This window comes from Naegleria gruberi (genome assembly GCF_000004985.1).
Source record: "Naegleria gruberi genomic scaffold NAEGRscaffold_11, whole genome shotgun sequence".
In the NCBI taxonomy this organism is placed as follows: domain Eukaryota; phylum Heterolobosea; class Eutetramitea; order Acrasida; family Naegleriidae; genus Naegleria; species Naegleria gruberi.
In genome coordinates this window covers 320416-334172 of record NW_003163316.1, presented here as the reverse complement: position 1 = coordinate 334172, position 13757 = coordinate 320416, and the positions used below count along the sequence as shown (strand labels likewise).

Sequence of the window (13757 nt, the reverse complement as noted above, 5' to 3'; positions counted from 1 at the left end):
AATTTTCCCCAAGTCCGAAAAAATGTCCTCAACACAACAATCATTATCAACACTTCGCACCCAGAGGATTCTTGGTCATCTCTTCCCTTCAAATAATAATAATAACATTAACCATGCTCACATGATGCTAAATTCATCTAGGCCTATTTGTTGCAATGATGATGTAATATTGGTAATGAATCAAACTTCAAAAGATGACAATGATCATGTACTCTCCCAATACAATCCAGACAATCATTGTCTGTGCATTACATTGAATAGACCAAAGAGTTTCAATGCACTCTCACTCTCCATGATCCGATCCTTGAGAAGGATTCTAGAGCAAGCTCTCTCCGATACAAAAGTACACTTTGTGATATTGCAGAGTGCTAGTGATAAGGCTTTCTGTGCTGGGGGTGATATCAAGGATTTGAGAAGGGGATTTGAATATGCCCAACAATTCTTCACCGAGGAGTTTTCATTGAATTATTATATTCATGAATTTTGTAAAGTAAAACCAATTGTTTCCATGTTGAATGGTATTACAATGGGTGGTGGTGTTGGAATTTCAATTTATACAAATTTGAGAGTGGCCAATAGGAAGAGATTCCAATTTGCAATGCCTGAAGTGTTTATTGGAATTTATCCTGATATTGGAGCCTCCTTCTTCCTTACTAGAGCTTGTTCATCAATTGGAATTGCTAGATATATTGGATTGACCGGTGCAAAATTGGGTGCTACAGATTCACTCTTCTCAAAATTGGTAACTAATGTTATTGATAATGAGGAAGTTTTCTATGAATTGAGAAGAGATTTATTTGAAAAGTTTATTCCAACAGAAAATGAATCTAACTTGGAAAAACAATTGGAAAAATTCATTCAAATTTATGAAAAGAAAGGCAATACAGTACTCAATTCAACATTGGGTCAGGTTGATCGTTTTAGACGTGTTATTGATTACTGTTTTGGAGAGGCTCAATCTGTTAAGGAAATAATTTCAAATCTCAAATGGTATAAGGAACATCATCCATGTAGAAGTCAATCAGATAATGAATTTATTGATTCTATATTGGAATTATTCTCAAAGAGAGCTAGCCCTACTTCTCTTGTAGTTACCTTCGAGGCACTTGAGAGAGGAAGAAAGGCAAGCTCTTTGAAACAAGTTCTTGATTTGGATAAGTTACTGTGTACCAAATTGGTTGGGCAACATGATTTTGTGGAAGGTGTTAGAGCTGTTTTAGTTGACAAAGATCAAAAACCAAAATTCAAACCTGCCACTCTAGATGAGTTAAACGTCCACCAGGTTATTAAAGAGATATTTGATTAAATGATATTTCTGCTTGTGTTTTTTACTTGTAACAATAAATAAATTTATTTCAATAAATTAATAACCTGTTCCAGCATTATTACCATAATAATAGTAGTTGCCAGCTCCAGCATCCAAATCAGTGTGTTGTTGGTGTTGTTTACGTCTAGTACAAAGTTTGAAAAGAATTGATCCAACAATTACAGAAACAATCAATAATAATACAATGACACCAAGAGATACACCAATAATAATACCAATGTAAGATGATGGCAATTCTTCACTATAATAACATGAAGAGGCATCTACTGATTCAAAATCACCACTTGGATAACTGAACACTAAAGCATATGGTTGATTTGAGAGTGTCAATGTTTTGAATTTAACTGAAACAGTAACATAAAGAGGATTGGTTCCAGCGTTTGTAATAGAGTTGATAAGAACCTTTTCAACATTATTTTTGGTATCGTATGCGTCTTGCATATTACCAGGAATAACCTTCAATGATTGAATCTTGTCACCATTCTTTTCATAAATATTAACAATCAAATCCATATCTTGAACAAGTGAAGGAACGACAGATACTGAGCTAGGATAATCGTACCAAGCAACAGTACTGGCAAATGATGATGAGGAAATACCGCTCTTCATCTTTAAACACCGGCTATGTTTTTCATTTGATGATGTGAAAGTCTTCTCAATAAGTGTCAAGTTGACAGTTGAATTGTTGCCACTCTTTAATAAACTTCCAAGATAAACTCTACCATGACCTTCATAGGAATTAGGGTTACCCATTGATGAAATCAAAATTCTACTAGATTCATCAGTGCTTTTAGCAACACTTCCAGAGAGTGGAATTGAGCTGTGAACAAGAGCAGCCTTCAAAAGCGGACCAGATGGGTTAGAAATACCCATCTTCTTTTGTAAATATTCTCTCAACAATGCAAGACCACCAGCTGTGTATTTTTCAATATATTAATAAAAAGTAATAATAATTATTACTTACCTGTCAATGGTGTTGCCATACTATTTAATAAGATTTACAAAAATTATAAAAATTGTGAAAATTAAGAGGTCGATTAAAAATAATCATTCAATGAATGACTTACCTAGTACCTTGATTTGTCTATTAAAAATTCAAATATTAATTCACTATGAACTATATAATTAAAACTTACCATTAAAGCAGCTCTGTTATACAAATTTGGTGAAATATTTGAGCATTGATAAGTGGTAGTATCACCATCACTGTGACCTGATACAACATTATCACCAATACCACTAACGTCTGGTTTGATTCTATCACCAATAGCTGGACCTCTACTACTGAAAGAAGCTAAATTGTCAGCATTGAAATAACTTGGATTACTGGAATATTTATCCTTCATAGTGGCTGAACAACAGAAAGCACGAATGGCATCAGCATTACTACCAGTGTAAGAGCAACATTGTTCTGGGGAAGTGAAGGAAAGACCTGCTTCTTTGATTCTGTGCATCATATCTTCATATTGAACTGAATCAATAAAGGCACTGTTTGAAGTTTTGGAAGCACCAATAGAAACACCATTCTTTGAAGTTGCTGGACTTCCAATATTTTCCTTTGAAGAAATTCTACCAGAGTTACCTTGAGCAAAGAGAATGATAGCATCTTGATTATTCCACAAAAAGGTGTCGATATCTCTACATTGAGAATCATACTTATTAACAATTGAACAACAAGTTTGACTGCCGAACAAGTATTTGCAATCAGAATCATAAACTGGTTGACCTTTACGATAGACAGATACAGAAACAGCCCATCTACAATTTACACAGTCATAATCACAAGCAATGAGATTATTTGGTGCAGCACCCCAGGAATTAGAGAAAATTCTAGCATTCAATTTGTAAGCTGGCTCAAAAATACTGGTCAACGAAGCTGGAATCAAGAGTGCACTACTGCCTGTTTTTTGAATATCAGTAAAGTGAATTCTGGCATTTGGAGCCATACCATGATAATTGTTAATAGCTTGTTGATCAGCTGTAATTGGTGATTGAATAGAACCAGCAACGCTTCCAACAACCTGTAAATTTTGAAATTAAAAAATCATCAAACAATGAAATAACTTACGTGTGTACCATGGCCGTCAATTCCATCTTGTCCATCAGAAGTAACAAGACCAGAATTGCCATTAGAAACTGTAACAGTTCTATATTCTACAATCTTTCTATGATTAGCATAAACAGTGTTGGTAGCAATTTTAGTAATGTTTGCATCAGAATAAAAACAGTGATCCCAATCGATACCAGTATCAGAAACTGCAACAACTTGATCATTTCCATAAATACCCATATCATAGAATGGAGTTGATTGTGGTTGAGTTGGAGAAACTGATTGCATAGAAATTGATCCTTCCTTGTTAAATAAAGAATAAATTGGCTTTCTATCTACAAAGTGAACATGTGGATTTTCCAAAATAATATCAGAAATTTGTTTAGCAATAAGAGGAGAGAAGGAAATTTGCATCTTTTCTCTATCTACGACTTGAATTGGAGAGAATTGAGTGACATCAAAAAGTGATCCTATTTGACTGTTCAATTTCTTTGCAACTTGTTCCAATTCATTCAATTCACTTCCTTTAGAAACAGCATCAATGGATGGAATTGTTGAAATGACAAAGTCCATCAAATCAGAGTTAACTGGATTTTCTTCCTTTCTAGCGAGTTCTTGCATTTTAGCAAAATGAAGACTTGACTTGAATCTAGTTTCATATTCTCCAATCCATTCAATGGTATGATGATCTTGTTCACCTACATGATCAATAATTTCTGATGTACGTGCAACAACTGACATGATCTGAGAGGAACCCAAAGGAACAGCACCCGAAATCAATTGTTGAACTTGGCTATTCATTCTCTTTCTTGATGTAACATTATCCTTCAACTTGATAATAAATTGAGTATATGGTTCAACTGATTCTCTACTATTTGTCAATTCTCTTCTCAACATTAAAGTATTTAAACGATTCTTATTATTAAAAAGATTATTAGCAAAGGTCAATTCGAAAATACCTCCGTTATCTTTTTCTGCTTCGCTCACTCTATTCTCCTCATGAATCATGGAAAGGAAAGGAATGCCATTACTACTTGAAGCCTCTACTACTGCACATGATAACAATACTGTTGCAGCAAGAATCATCAGCACAACCAACTTGAATGTCGGTGAATGTTTGTTGTTATCTCCCATCGTAGTCATCATCATCATCATTGTTTTTTGAAAAATAGATAACACACAGTGATGATAATCTCTTCAAATAGATTCAAATAGGTATTTGATTGGAAGTTTTTTTTTGTGTTGGTTCTCCATGACTCCAGAATGTGGAGGAGCTTTAATTAATTTCAAGGCAAGTATCTAGTCTCATCTCATACTTGTAGTCATCAATGAAGGTTACTCTCTAGTTCAAGAGGGTTTCGACTTTTATTCTATTACATTATTAGTTGTGTGAAATGATGTTTTTAAATTGTGAAATGGAACGATATTAGAAACTATTGTTTGCAACCATTATCGAATTGGATGGTCTAGTTCAATGAAATTCACCGCGCTAGAAATGATGAAGCCATGTTAACTACAGTATGGATTACAAAACGTTATATTTTGTTTCCATAGTATCAAGAGAAGAAACACTTGAAGATTGCAAGAATAAATTGAGAAATATGTATATTAGAGATAGTTGTAAAGGTTTTTAATGTATCTTATCTTTAAAATGGAAACTAATCAAAATTATTGGACACTAGAAAAATCTTTGGTCAATTTGAGGTTGCTCTCATTATTGTCCTATCACTTCAAGTTCAATCTACACCTTTCAAGTTCTTTGAAAAAGACACTATTGTGAATCCAATGATGGAATCTAAATGTTCGATCAAAATACAGATTCAATAACTGGAACAATAGGAATGCACCAAAATGACTGAAACTTTCTCCACGAACTCAAACAACTAATATGTCTAGCATATAACTATTAAGGGACGTGACATAAATTGCATCCACCCAAGATTTATTAGACATTTCTTTATCTCGCTCCTAATAAATATTGAACAGGCAACAAAAACACCATATTTTCACTATCCAAATAGGGAGCCGCCACATTTTCATGAAGCAGGTTAACTATTATAAAAATTGACTCAATTACCTTCTTAACATCCAATACTGCTTATCCTGGTCGCTCATTGAGTGTTATCATATGGTGATTGAACTCAACAACTCATCATCTCCTTTATATTAAATTATTGTTATTAAAATATTCCATGAGCAGTGAAATATCATTAAGGACTCCTCCAACAACTTCTCACATTGGGTTTGAGGCTACACCATCTCCAAGTTCTGTCCTTTCAGATGATATCTTTTTGCGACAACGATTATCATCATCACCTGTTCTAACCCCTATCAAGCTTAATTCCACAGATAAGAAAGTTAAGAAGCAATCACCACCTTCTCCACTCTCCATCTCTTCCAGTTACTCTCTCTCAGCTGTAAAATTACCACAAACTTCACCTCAATCATCTTCGGAAAGATCGCACAGTTCACTCTCTGTGGGATCGTCCCCTCTATACAGCATTGACAACAGTGGTATCCTCATTCATCCACCACCAACACTTCAACCACTCCACCACCATGATAAAAACTCGACTATTTCCATCACAACTTGTATGGAGTCTAGCTACATCACAACGAATACATCCCCATCATCTTATAATCAAAAGGCACTGGCAAAGAAGGTCTCATTTCAGAACAATTCTTCAACTTCCTTTATTCAATCGAGAGTTGTAATATCAGAACCTTCCTCTGCCCTCTCTTCTCTGTCACAGTCACCAAGGGCAATTTCTCCTCCTGCCAAGACACCTCTCATTGCCAGAAAAAGCGAATTGAAACATTCAAGAAGTGCAGAGGCTCTATTCTCCACAAGTAATTCCATTTGTAATACTGGACCAACTTTGCCTCATGTGAGAAAGCCTATACTGAGATCCTCAAGCTCAACAACATTTGATATTTCCATGACTGAGAATGGGTTTCACACCAGTGCTGGCTCAACAAACAGCTCTAGCAGATTCCTGTCACCTCCTGAACCTGAATTTTTAAAGAGGAAGGATTCGCGTATCTCATTCTCTACCACTAGGGCTGCATCCTGTTCCAAATTACCTGAGGTGGCACCTTGCAGACTTGTTAATGCATTTCAAAAATTCACAGAGCACAGAAAAACCTTAAAGAATAATCCAACTTTTGATAATCACCTGTTTGAGTACGAAGAAACGCTTGGTCTTGACGAGTCAATGAAAACATCAACAATGCAACTTATGGCCGAGTATAAGAAAAAGCAAGCAAGTGCATCTCAATTGGATCTAAAAGCAGTCAATAGAAATATAGGAAGAGAATATGCAAGAGGAATGGATCCAAAATCATTAGCAGCACTTTGTGATCTGAAAAGAAACAAGATGAAACTGGACAATTTTTTGGAAGGATTGTCCTCTGATATTGGTGCAGACATGTCTAAATCCAAAGTAGAGAAGAATCTAACAATGATTAAGGAATCTATGGATGCTGTCATGAGTCAACAACAAGCAAAAAAGAAAAAGAAATCAAATATTAAACATTAATGATTTGTAAATTAATAATCTGATGAGTAAGCAATCATTTGGCGCTCAATTGTCCAATTACAGTTTGAAAAAATGACAAAAAAGATAAACAAGCATAACCAACAATTTCGTCAAGCATCACCAACAGAAACAGAGAGGGAAGTGACAAATTCAGAAGCCAATAATGCAGCATCAAACCAAACAAAAATTCAACAAGACTCCACACAAGGGACGTCATCTTTAGAAGAAATGGAAAGCACAACCCCTTCTTCATCAATTAATTCACCACGTAACGGTGCCACCACTACAAAAAACAACAACAAACAACGATTTTCACTACCAACCAAAAAATCTTCGCTACTAGATTTCACTCCTGCATCGGAATTACTAACACCAAGAACTCTCATTGTTGGTTACCTAAATTCTTCATCTAAATCTACAAAATCATTCTCTAATCCTAAAATACAAGAACACGTAGAACAAAATATTGCTAGGATAAAGGAGGGATTATCCTCTATTGAGAGTAGTCACAATACAGTGAGAAAATTATTGGATGATGAATTAAAAGGAAGTCAAACATTACAACAAGAAATTGGTCAAATCAGAGACAGATTTGATGAGACAAAGGATGAAATTCAAAAAATGGATAGTATGCTTATCAGGGAAATGAAAGAATCAAACTCTGATATTCTCAGCACTACCTCAACACAAGTTGTGCCAAAAATGGAAGAGAAAAGCTTTCAGGAAAAACCAGATACCACTGAAAAAATCAAAGAAATTTTGGATGAATGGCTCGAACAAAATCTAAGTAAGCAAAACAGAGAACCAAGAACTGACGGAATAGGTTTTTGCCAAATTTTTGTTTGGGTTTTACTTTTTGTATTACTTATCATGTCATTGTTACATATCTTTGGGTTTTCAGAACCTCTCATTGCCAAGATTGCTAATTGGAACCCAACTTACTAATTTCACAATTCAATATATTCAAGAATATGCTTGTTAATGTTGATCTATTGCTGAGATCCTTATCACACACTATCATTATATCTTAACGAACAACAATCGAAAAATCCTTTTCAGAGTGTAAAATTCACTTTATAGAAAAAAATGTCCAATAGCGTTGGTGGTGAGGCAACTACTCTCAAAATTGTTGTTGTTGGTAAGTAAGGCAGATAAAAATAAAGGAGATTATAATTATGATCTTGAACACATTAAGGCGACGGTAACGTGGGTAAAACATGTCTATTAATCGTCTATTCTGGAAAGGAATTTTTGAATGACTATGTTCCAACAGTTTTCGATAATTATGTAGGTTTTTTAATTTGGGCAGCAACATGTACAAACATTAATTTAGAGTTGTAGTGTTCTCGTAGATAATAGAAAGGTAAACCTTACTTTGTGGGATACTGGTACGTTTTTAAAATGTCTTTTTTTGCTAAGCATTGGACTATTCGTGAACAGCTGGTCAAGAGGTATGTGAAAGATCTTTTGGAAAATAGTTATTTAAATATGTAACGGAATAATAATGACAATAGGATTATGATCGTTTGAGACCTCTCTCCTATCCTGATACAAACGTCTTCTTACTTTGTTTCTCCTTAGTTGAACATTCTTCATTTGTCAATGCTAAGGTTAAATGGCACACTGAAATTAGCAAGCATTGCCCTTCAGCACATGTTATCTTGGTAGGAACCAAGCTCGATTTGAGAAATGATGTGAACTATGTCAAGAAAATGGAAGCAAGAGAAGAAAAAATTGTAACATACAAGGAAGGCCAAGAATTGGCAGACTTTTTGGATGCAGCTGGTTATGTGGAATGTTCTTCCAAAACAAAAATTGGTTTGAAGAAGGTATTCGATGATGCCATTCGAGTTAGTTTGTATGGTAGAATGACACCAAAGAAAAACAACAAGAAGGGTGGACTCTGTATGTTATTGTAATATTTCAACACAGGACAACCAACATTGAGATTCACACAAAAAGATAAAAATAAACAAATTCAGATTATCCAACAGTAATAGTGCATATGTGTCATAATATTTTTGTAATATTCAATGCTGTTATTGATGGTGTTGTTCCACCAATATTTAGCACATGATCAAATTCTTCAACTTTAAAAAAAAATGTACGAAGACTATGATGAAGGTTTCGGATCTATGAGTTTGAGTTCTAGTGATTTTCAAAACCTCTCTACTGATCAGGAGAAGATAAATTCACTCAATGAATTGTGTACCTTCCTGTGTATTGGTATGGAGGATTTTATTCAAGGATTTGATGTTTATGGTTGGTCATCAGTTCTCATCCCTCTCCTAAAGGAAAAGGTAACATCAGTTAAAAGTTTAGAAAGTCAACTCTCTGAAGGATCATCAGATGTTTCCGAAATTCAAAATGGATGGAATCAAACCAGGGAAATTGTAACTTTAATTCTTAGAGCTCTTGGTATTGTTCTTGAGATGGTTCCAAGAAGCGTTCCGACTGTGCTTTCATATCACCCAATAGAATCATTGTTAGAATTGTTAAAACAATTTTCAAAATCATCGAAAAAGGATGAAGAGGAGCATTCGAATAGTTTACGTGCAACAGATTTATTTGGAGAATTTGTAAATGAAAGTATGCTGGAAGAAATTTTGAAATGTTTTGACAAGATAAGTATTGAAGAACCAACTGCTCTATTTAATACTGTTTCATCAAACGATAATGATGATCATGAAAACGCAAGTGGAAGCAGTGAAGCAGGTTTTATTGGTATTTTATTGAATTGTCTGGATAGTCCAATGTTTTCATCCAGAATCAAACAATCTGCTTTGAAAACTATTTGTAACTTGTTTAGAAAGATGAGAGTGAAGGAAGATTTTTCCACTTTTATTGAGCAAGCAGGCGCTCTTGATGCATTAATTCGTCAAATTAATATTGTAACAAGCCATAGCATTCTTTCAAATGCTTCAGGTGATGTAAATTCAACAAGACAGTCACTACAAACATTTAAAATCATTTGTGACACTTTTGCTTATATTATTGAGAGAAGTAGATTTCAAAAAGGCACTCTCAAGTCTAAAAAATCAAAAGAAAGCAAATCCAACTCTTCAATTATTGAAACTGTAGCTTCACAAGTTGCGAATACATCCATGTTAACTCAAATGCTGGAAAAATTGAGTGAAGCTACAGATACTATTTCTCATGCATCTGCCACTATATCAAGATATATCGTCAGTACTTTGCATTTGTACTCAGATGCTTCTCCAAAAGTTTTGAATGAAATGGTAAATCCAAACCACTCTGGAAGAAGTTTATTCCTCTCACTCAAAAAGTGGATAGATCCTCAACAACAAGATTATGTAATTTCTGGTAATAATGAGAAAGTAATGGAAAGTTTCAATCTATTGCAGGATTCTATATTATACTTCTTGAGTAATTTGTTCCCAGAAGTTGATGATTCCAAAGTAATTGCACAATATATTTATGGTGCTACTAAATATTATTGGGAGGATGATTATCACAATTTGAATGAATATGACGAGACAGCTAACGCAGAACTTGAAAAGTATTATCGTGAGGGACATGTAGATAGTCAATTTACCATTTACATTGCAGGTAGAGCTTACAAGATTGACCTATTAGAACTCAAACAATACAGTAGTACCAACCTTATGAGAAATATCAAGAGAGATCCAATTCCTTGTTCCTTCTCGAGAGATGTTTGCATGTTAATTGGTGGCTCCACTACTACTAGTAGTGAATCTGCACATGGTAAGGAGAGCCCAACCTCTAAAACACCAGAATCTCCAACCAAAAAGGAGGGTTTCTTTACAAGATTTTTCAAAAAACAAAAACCAAACGAATCAACACCCACAACACCAACAACACCTCAATCTGTTATAGGTAGCAGAAGTAAATCCTCCAGTACGAAACCAACTCTCACAAAGAGCAAGGATAAATTCATCAAACTTAACACCTTCTCAAAACTTGATACAGAAAACAAAAAGCTTATTTCTGAATATGCTTTGGAAGAATTATTAGAGCCTCTTATTGCCCTTTCTACTAATGAGTTTTATAGAAAAGATTGCCTTAACATTATTTGTAAAATTTTGAATAGTTTTGTAAATAGCCATCAAAAATCCTCCTCCAAGATCCCAACCAGAAGTGTACAAATACTTGCCAAATATGCGATCAAAACCCTCAATCAATACTCTCACCACAAGATGGATGTAGATGATACCTCCTCTGCAGGTTCCTCCGAAGATACAGATAGCTCACCAATGTATCTCACCATGTCTGCTCAAGAGTTTTCAAACGCTACAAGACTTGATTCTATTGTAATTACCAATTGCTTGCATATTATTCATTCTCTGCTCAAGCTTGATAGTGGTTTTGACTCTGTTAAAAAGATTATTCTAAGAGAGGGAGTTATAAGTACACTCACTGAATTGATTAACTCTTCCAAAGATTCTCAATCAGAGCCTATTGAAACTTCAATTAGTAGGCTTATCCAATCAAACTCTCAGGCAATTTTAGATAACTATTTCTCTGACAAGCTTCACTACAATCATACCTCAGAGGAGGAAAATAAGCTCCACTCTATTTGTTCCTCTTTGAAAAAGAATTTAATTGATAGCGAAATTATGCAGGAACTAGCCAACATACTTAACCAATCAACCATTTCATCATACTCATTTGAGCAATCCAATTTTGTGACTAGCTTTACTAATGCATTGATCTCTGCATTTGATTTCAGTGTTGAAGATTTGGAAAAGTATATCGTGAGGAATAGAGATGTTTTGTCCAATTTGGTAGAGTTATTACATTCCCTCATTGATAAGCTGGCTCAAAGCTCATTCAAAATATCAGATATTAGTATCACTGAAGCTACAGTGAAAAAGTTTGCATCAGGAGTCGTTTTGAATATTAAACCTACTAATTCAACTCATGATTGGAAGGGTTCCCTCAAGGCAGAGCCACTTATTACTATAAAGACAATAGAGAACTTTATAGCCTCAAAGATTGATCTTCAAGGCAAGCAGATTCAAATATCGATTGATGGGAATTTATGCGATGAGCCTTCACTAACTCTCTTTGAAACAGTTCTAAATGAGAAGAAGCTATCTCTGTGTGAGGAGAGTGTTATTTTGGAACTTTTCAGCAAAGAGTATGAAATTTCATACAAATTTGTTGACAAAACACACAAATTGAAGGAATTTTTGAAAGAGAACAGTCACCAAAATACACACCCAACCAAGAGTCCATTCAACGAAAAATTACTACTATGGATCAAGCAATTTACTGCAGATATGAAATCACATTCACAAGAATTGACAAATTGCCTGATTCTTCTCAAGGTTCTCTTCGAACTAAACAGAAAGAACAACAATATTATCGATCCAAGCAATTTCCAAAACCTTCAAGTGGCTAGCAAGTTCATTATCCAACAAAATAAGGACTCATATTTCATTGGGCTTGTTTTGGCAATGATTAGTGGAACTCTCCCATCTTGGATGTACAATATTGCAACACATTGTGGAACTTTCCTTCTACCTCTTTCTACAAGAAGAAATTTCTTCTTCAAGTGGAGTGGCGTCACTCTCCATCCTTCATCTATTCTTCAATCTCAGTGTGGAGCTGTTGGTGACTCGAATGATACTAGAATTGGCAGGAAAAAGTCAGAGAAAGTCAAAATTATGGACAGAGAGAAAATAGTAGAACAAACTCTTTCCCAAATCAAACCACAAAATTTCTCCTCTAAATCTATTTTGGAGTTCGAATATGAAAATGAAGGTAAGTATTTCATTTTCTTTGTCTAATTATTTCATTAGTCGGAACTGGCCTTGGTCCAACGAGGGCTTTCTTTGATTTACTTTCAAGAGAATTACAAAAGAAGCAACACTGCTTGTGGATGAATCAATCCAGTGACGATTCTGATTATGTAAAAACAGCATACGGTATCTTCCCTGAGCTTGTATCTGAAAATAGTTTTGAACATTTATCTGGTGAGAAACAATTCATGTACTCTCTGGTGGGATCCTTGATTGGTAAGGCCATTGAAGATGGTAGACTTTTGGATCTTGAATGTAACTTGAATATGATAGATATGATAATTTCAAACTCTCCATGCCAATTGAATGACTATTCTTCAATCAATCCTACACTGTTCACCTCTATCACCTCCATTATAAAATATGCAGATATTAAGAAGAATATTCAAGAGGGTTCAGAGGAATGGGAAAAGCTCAAATCTGAAATTGATTTGCTGAGCTTAGATTTCACATTTGGTAATTACAAATTGAAACCACTCGAGGAAATTTCAAGTGATGTAACAATTCACAACATTGATGAATATGTGACATGCTTGACCAATTATTTGTGTAATGAGGGAGTTATGGAACAAATTAATTGTATCAGATTTGGTTTGAGAGAAATAATTTCGAATAGGGGTTTGAAATTGTTGAAGAGCTTTTCATCAGATGAAATATCACTCTTTATCAAGGGAAGCGATGAAATATGGAAGGATAAGCAATCTTTGCTCGATTGTATTCAATGTTCACACGGTTATACCATCAATTCTGAACCAATTCTCTTCTTAATGGAATGGTTGTTATCTTTGAGCGCATCAGAACAAAAGCTCTTCCTTCAATTTGTAACCGGTTGTTCTAGAATTCCAATAGATGGATTGAAGATTACTATCGTCGAAAAGACAGGTCAAAACCCAGACAATACCTTACCTACATCCAATACATGTTTCAACTATTTGAAATTACCTGCCTACACATCGCTCCAAACTCTCAAACTAAGAATGGAAACATCTATACAATTGGGAAGAAACACCTTTGATCTTTCTTAAATGTTACTACTAATAAATTGATTTATTTAT

The 13757-nt window shown here is 34.6% G+C and overlaps 6 protein-coding genes across 6 annotated transcripts; 5 read left to right on the top strand and 1 right to left on the bottom strand.

The window, feature by feature from the left end:
- Nucleotides 1-22: 22 nt before the first annotated feature.
- On the top strand, nucleotides 23-1306 carry NAEGRDRAFT_47262 (enoyl-CoA hydratase family member; the record flags this gene model as incomplete). The annotated part of the gene is made up of 1 exon (XM_002680056.1): nucleotides 23-1306. One exon carries the CDS (start codon nucleotides 23-25, stop codon nucleotides 1304-1306), a length of 1284 nt encoding a protein of 427 aa, XP_002680102.1.
- Nucleotides 1307-1363: 57 nt separating this feature from the next.
- NAEGRDRAFT_47261 (uncharacterized protein) lies at nucleotides 1364-4532 on the bottom strand (the record flags this gene model as incomplete). The annotated part of the gene is made up of 4 exons (XM_002679932.1): nucleotides 1364-2147; nucleotides 2292-2311; nucleotides 2464-3348; nucleotides 3486-4532. The coding sequence occupies 4 exons, from the start codon at nucleotides 4530-4532 to the stop codon at nucleotides 1364-1366; spliced, it is 2736 nt and encodes a 911-aa protein (XP_002679978.1).
- A 1037-nt stretch (nucleotides 4533-5569) lies between these two features.
- On the top strand, nucleotides 5570-6916 carry NAEGRDRAFT_64756 (uncharacterized protein; the record flags this gene model as incomplete). Its single annotated transcript, XM_002680055.1, has 1 exon — nucleotides 5570-6916. The coding sequence occupies one exon, from the start codon at nucleotides 5570-5572 to the stop codon at nucleotides 6914-6916; it is 1347 nt and encodes a 448-aa protein (XP_002680101.1).
- A 228-nt stretch (nucleotides 6917-7144) lies between these two features.
- On the top strand, nucleotides 7145-7861 carry NAEGRDRAFT_64755 (uncharacterized protein; the record flags this gene model as incomplete). The annotated part of the gene is made up of 1 exon (XM_002680054.1): nucleotides 7145-7861. The coding sequence occupies one exon, from the start codon at nucleotides 7145-7147 to the stop codon at nucleotides 7859-7861; it is 717 nt and encodes a 238-aa protein (XP_002680100.1).
- A 141-nt stretch (nucleotides 7862-8002) lies between these two features.
- On the top strand, nucleotides 8003-8835 carry NAEGRDRAFT_64754 (rho family small GTPase; the record flags this gene model as incomplete). The annotated part of the gene is made up of 5 exons (XM_002680053.1): nucleotides 8003-8054; nucleotides 8112-8203; nucleotides 8250-8304; nucleotides 8357-8367; nucleotides 8431-8835. The coding sequence occupies 5 exons, from the start codon at nucleotides 8003-8005 to the stop codon at nucleotides 8833-8835; spliced, it is 615 nt and encodes a 204-aa protein (XP_002680099.1).
- Nucleotides 8836-9018: 183 nt separating this feature from the next.
- NAEGRDRAFT_64753 (uncharacterized protein) lies at nucleotides 9019-13727 on the top strand (the record flags this gene model as incomplete). The annotated part of the gene is made up of 2 exons (XM_002680052.1): nucleotides 9019-12664; nucleotides 12703-13727. The coding sequence occupies 2 exons, from the start codon at nucleotides 9019-9021 to the stop codon at nucleotides 13725-13727; spliced, it is 4671 nt and encodes a 1556-aa protein (XP_002680098.1).
- Between the last annotated feature and the right edge of the window lie 30 nt (nucleotides 13728-13757).